We start from the raw sequence: 6,235 nt of genomic DNA, 5'->3' as shown, positions 1-6,235 counted from the left end.
ATTCATGGGAAAGGAAAAGACTTGATTTTCAAAATTAATAACATTTGGAACGCTAGGAAATTGGGACTATAAATATATTAGAAGTAGACGGAAGAGCAAGTGTGATTTTAAACCCCAAACCTTGCTCTCGACGTTCTACCGATACTATCTTTTATTAGCACATATCATCTGATAACGGAAGAAGGTATTCATATAGCTTCACCTTTTAATCTCTTCTCTGTTAATGCTCCATTTTCTTTTGCCTTTCCATTTTATTTGTTAATGGAAAGAAAAGTAAGCCTTTGAATTAACTTTTTGTTTTAATTTTTCAAGTGCAGTGGATAGTCAGTCGATGGATATTAATCGACGACTGAGGAAATTCACATGGAGGATCGAGAATTTCTCGAGTATTGAAGACAAGAAGCTCTACTCCAAAAATTTCGATGTCGGTGACACTAGATGGTAATTTTGATCTTCTTTTACAGGTTATATTTTACTTTCTTTTTTTTTTTTAATCTATCAATGATTACATGTGCAATTATATTTTGACAGGCGACTTCTTATTTTTCCCAAGGGGAACCGTGTGGATTATTTATCAATTTATGTAGACGTTGCAGATTCAGCAACTTTGCCTTACGGATGGAGTAGGTATGCGCAATTCAGATTAGCTGTCGTCAACCAAATTGATCGTAAAAGTTCTATTACAGAAGGTATTTTACTCTACCACTTGAATATATTCTCATGTTCTGACTTCTTTTCGATTCAAAAACCGGATGTTGGAAACTCGATCAATTTTCATATTCGAGCTCCATTCAATAGATAAACTCAATCTGGTTCAATAAATTATAAATATTGATTTTTTTATTATATTTATATTAAAAAAATAAAATTTTGGTTAGATTTATAAAATTTTCTAATTGAATATTAAAATTTTTAAGTTGAATATTAAATTATTCGAATTAAGAGTGATATTGATTAGGATTAAATTAAATTTAATTAATTTTTTTAGATAATGTATAATATTATAAAATTTTAAAATTTAATTAAAATTTGAATTGATTTTTCGTATTATATAATTCAAATCAAATTGAATTAAATCGATTTGATTTGATTTATCGATTTTTAAAATTATTTTTTTATTTTTATATAAAATTTTAATATACATAAATAAATTTTGCTATAAAACAATTATTTTTATTTATAAAAATGTAAAATATATATATAAATTAATAAAAAATATAATTTAATTTGGTTCATTTATTTGGTTTTTTACTTCTAAATTCAAAATTCGATTAAATCCAAATCATATATATATTTAATATCCAAACTTAATTTAAATATAATAAAAAAAATTTAAATTAAACTAAATATTATGATTTTAAATTAATTTTTTATTTTTTTCACTTCTAATTAAATTAATTCAAATTCAAACTCTATTCAACAATAACAATTCAAACTCCAATTTTTTTGAATTATACCTAAATAACTCACGAATAATTTGATTCATTTAAATCTCAAATATAATTTACTAGATCTAAAATAAAAGAAAAAAAAAAGAAAAGAATTGAATTAGATGTCTAGCCATATTTAAGACTACATAAGTGCGAGCACTTGACTTACTCCTTTTTACCTTTGAGCATTTTCTTAATTATGAAGTAGTTAAAGTATAGCCCCTTCTTTTTTTTCTTTGCATTATTCAATGCTTTAGGAAAGAAGTTTGTTATAAAGTAGTAAAATTTACTTTTTGAAGAGAAGACAACTTGCTGCCATTTTCTTGCTTATTGGCATCCAGATCTTGCATAGTGGCAAATCTTAGTGTACACGAACAGGTCGCTTTTCATTTATATATTGTTTTATTGTTAAATATTAAAATATTATTTTTATATTAATATTTTATAATTTTAAAATTAAATTAAATATATCAATTAATTCTTAAATAATTAATCGAATTGAGTGAGTTTGAATCTAATAATCTATGTTCAAAGTCGAATCAGGCTTCGAAGTGGTCTTACCCTTAAACGCCGTGGATGTTGACAAAAATGATTTGGTTGGACCACAACTTTAATCATTTTAACAAAAATTTTAATTTTATTTGCAAATTACTTTATTCAAATGAGCATTCTATAAATTTCGAAATCTATTAATCTATTCATTCCAAATTGATGTCCTTTTTCAAATGGTACACAATTTTAGGAACGAGGTATTTTGTTATTGATTTTAAAATATTGCCTTTAAAAGTTGTAAAAACAAAAGTTAAATTCTGTTTGGTTTGAAAAAAAAAAATTTTATTTTTTTATTTTTTAAAAAATAGTTTTTGTTTTTTATCTTTGGTGAATGAAAACATAAATTGTTTTCTAAAAATACAAAAATACAAAAGAAAAATAAGTAATTATGGAAATAATTATTATTAATGGTATCTAATTGTAAATATATAATATATTTATTAATGTAGAGTAATCAATTTACACAAAAAAAAGTTTTATATTTTTTTAATTATTGATTTTAATAAATCTAAAGGATGAAATTAAATTATTTTTTTATTTTTTGATTTATTTTTCTTATTTTTTAAATCTATTAAAATTAACGGATACAAAAAATAAAACTAAAATATTTTATGTCAGTGTAAGTTGATCTATTTTTTTATTAATTAATAACTTCAATGTATTCAAATATAAGTCAACTTCTTAACTTGTAAAATATAAGTAAAAATATAAGAAAAAAGTAATTAACATTTCTTATTTTCTTCATTAAAAACATCTTCTTCTTTTTTCACATTTGAATCTATTTTCATTTTCATTTTTTAAAAATTTATTTTCATTTTTCATTACCAAAAACATTTTTACTTTTATTTTTCATCTTTCAAAAAAATAAAAATAAAAAATATCTTTATTTTCTAAAACCAAATACTACCTTAATATTTCAACAATGGTGACATTGGAAAACTGTTTTTGTCTTGGAAAATGAATAATATTTTGCAACATCTTAAAAAAAATGGTAAGATGGATATTCAATTGAGATGCAAGGAAAAATTATTTTTAGTTAAAATCTTTTGACTGATTATTTTTATGAGATTTACTACTTTTTAAATTTAATTACTTTTTACGCGAGTTATTACTTGGTTTTAACTCTTGGGTGCTGTTTTATTGAGGATAAGACCTCTATGAATAAATAAAATATTGTAAAATTTATTTCCAATGATATAAAAATTGACAAAATTGAAATTTGGATAAAAGCAAAAGGTGGTTTAGTTTTCATAAAAGTTTCACAACCCTTAATCCACATTTATATATGGTTAGAGCTGTCAAAATTGATTTGAATCTGAAAAACTTAAATCAATTTGCTCTAATTCAAACTCTATCTAACTTGGTTAATATGGATTGACACTCCTGCTTTTGGTAGTCGCTCAGCATGAGTTTAACGCAAAGAAGAGTGATTGGGGCTTCACTAGATTCTTACCTCTCAGTGAATTCCACGACCCTAAGAAAGGCTACCTCGTGGATGATGCATGCTTAGTTGAAGCCGACATTTCCACTGATAGGACTATTGATTGGGAGTCGCATGAATTTATAGTTGAAGCTCGTTCCGATGAACTGAAGTGCAAGGAAGCTGACTGTGGTAAGGCAGGCATAGACAACCAGAAAACCTTAGTAACAAAACCAGAAGAAACTACTACTCCTTCACCAGCTATTCTTGCAGCTCCTGCTGTTCTATCTTCTCCAAGGCAAGATAAGGCAAATTCTACCAACCAAAACTTGCCGACTGCTCAGTCTTCTTCCCAGAGTGAGGTAAATCATCCATATTGTTAATATTTACGCATCTATGTATCTCTATTATTAATTTCTTTCCTCCATTTCAGACCATTGAACCTGAAGACTCTAGTGGGAAAGATATGGACACCTTCTTTACTAGCTTAGAGTCTGAGCTTGCACGCTCTAACACTGTTTCTTCTGAAGAAGCAAAGGAAGCTCTGGCCAAAATAGAGGAAGCCTTGAATATGGACCCTGCTAATTTTTTTGATTCAAGGGAATCTTCTCCTCTTAATCAAGCATTCAAGATCCTATCTAATTTTGATTGTTCATCTACCCTTACAATTGAGCAAAAAAATCAGTTGTTGGCCATGGAGGAAAACTTTAAAGAACTACCTGACCGAGCAGCAAAAGCGGTGCAGGACAAGAATCTCGTTACTGAGAAGGAATCTGTCAAGCTGACCCTTACTCGTAATTTGGAGCGTAGTGTAATCAAATTCAAAGAGGCCAAGGCGGAGGTGAAACAAGTGGAGCAAGAAATTGCTGCCCTCCATGAGCAAGTTGATGAGGCACAAAAGAAGAGGGAGCATATCTTGGCTGAGCTGAAGCAAATTTTTAAAATTTCCAAGGCATTGAAAATGGAGCTGGAAGCACTGGAAAAGCAATTGCCAGAGTATGAGGCCAAGGCCAAGCTTGCTGAGGAGGAGGAGAAGACTGTTGAGGCAGAATGGGGTAGAATGAAGGATTTCATTTCTTCTATGTGCAGCTTTGCTGCTACTGCTCCTGGTACAACCAATTATTTGTCAGATAAAACTGATAAGGAGAACACTCTGAACGGGATCTTCTTCAGGACATCTGAAATTGCAATATCCTGTGCTGTATCCACTTCAACATCAGCTGGAAGCATCTTCAAGTTTGGTGTCGGAAAATGGTTCTACTTTGAATATTGGGTCAGTTGCTTCAAGTCCTTTTTCTTTCTCTTTGCCCATGCCATCTCTAGTCTCCAAGGTCAATGTTCATCCAGTAGCTCTACCAATTATATGTCCTTCACCACCAATAGTGACACTTTAGCTGCTGCCACCACTTCCACAAATTCCAATGTCAATGCCGGTAGTACTACCACCTATGTGGAGGCCTCAGTCTCTTCCTTTAAAACTGCAACTGTTTTCAAATTTGCGTCATCTGGGGACCCATCAGTTTCAGTTTCAACATTATCAGCAACTTCAGGAGAAGCAACTGAAGGTAAGACCCAGGATACAAGCTCCGGCAATGCACCCATTGTTCCTTTCGGTAGTACATCCGCTTTTCCTACCTCTGGAAGTAATATTTTTTGTGGTACATCTGCAGTTACAGGCACTGTGAGCAGCACTTCTGGTTGTACAACAGCTGTAGTCACAAGCTTTGGAAACAGCAGTTTAAGTGGTACATCGTCCAATATTACAAGCTTTGGAAACAGCAGTTTCAGCAGTTTCGTCGGCAGCACATTTTCCACAGGGACAAACACGGGCAATGGTATCTTTAGTGGTACATCTGCAACTACTGACACAGGCAGTAGTGTTTTTGGTGGTACATCTTTGTCAATAGCTAGTACAGGAAGTAGTATCTTTTCCACTATACCTGCAATCACAAGCACAGGAAGCAACATTTTTGCTGCATCATTCCCATCAGGAGCAAGTTCTTTCCAATTTGGAGGCCAACCAAGCGTAGCCACACGGCCCACACCACCTAATCCATCTCCATTTCAGGCTTCTGGTAGTCTGGAATTTGGTGGTGGAGGGAGCTTCTCATTGGGCAGCGGTGGCGGTTACAAGTCTGCCATAAAATATGCGAGGGTCCGCAGGCACGGAAGAAGTAAAAAGGTCTGGTTACGATAGGGAACTGTTTCATGTGGGAGATTCTTGTGATTGATTGAATAATTATTAAGGGAGAGGAGAACACCGGCTTATTGTCGCCTTATGTGGTAGCCATCTGAAATTGTTGAGTGCCGGCAGAAGGATTGGCTGGTCACTTCGAACTTGAAAATCGGTGCTGATTATGCTTGGTCATTTACAGTTTTCCTATATTCTTTGCGTTGCTGGCAGAAGCTTGTCACAAATTTGTATGCACTTTCCTAGTAACATTTGAGAAAAGAATTGTACTGTACGAGTATAATTAGCTGATAGAATTTCAGGTTTGAACAATTGTGCTTTTGACCCTGTACTGTTCACCCTTGTCATATGTAACATTAAAAAAAAAAAAAGAAACAATGAAAATGGTTATGAATATCACTTTTAGAGAGAACATCTTGACTCCTCTTCAGGAAATATCATGAATGAAATTATGTCTTGCTAAGATTTGTATCATCAGATTCAGTTATCTCTTGCTAAATATCTCTAATTTTAGAATTTGATGAAAATTTTTTATATCCCCGCTAAATATAATATATATCATTTATCATTTATATATAAAATTATGAATTCTAAAAATATTAATAGTAATTGACTTAAATACTCATATAAATTTTTAAATTA

General features: G+C 31.1%; 1 protein-coding gene across 2 annotated transcripts; it reads left to right on the top strand.

The window, feature by feature from the left end:
* LOC111294403 (uncharacterized) lies at positions 1-6,003 on the top strand. 2 transcript variants are annotated; one of them, XM_089743373.1, is made up of 6 exons: positions 1-184; positions 318-441; positions 532-689; positions 3,379-3,764; positions 3,836-4,967; positions 5,073-6,003. In XM_089743373.1, exons 2-6 carry the CDS (start codon positions 332-334, stop codon positions 5,597-5,599), a joined length of 2,313 nt encoding a protein of 770 aa, XP_089599499.1. In that variant the 5' UTR covers positions 1-184; positions 318-331; the 3' UTR covers positions 5,600-6,003. The 2 variants fall into 2 exon arrangements, with proteins under 2 accessions (XP_089599499.1, XP_022743430.2); XM_022887695.2 differs by having other exon boundaries at positions 49-184; positions 3,836-6,003.
* Positions 6,004-6,235: the final 232 nt, after the last annotated feature.

Source organism: Durio zibethinus, chromosome 14 (assembly GCF_047325235.1).
Source record: "Durio zibethinus cultivar Kanyao isolate XHJ-2024 chromosome 14, ASM4732523v1, whole genome shotgun sequence".
NCBI lineage: Eukaryota > Viridiplantae > Streptophyta > Magnoliopsida > Malvales > Malvaceae > Durio > Durio zibethinus.
This window is presented reverse-complemented; position numbering and strand designations above follow the sequence as displayed.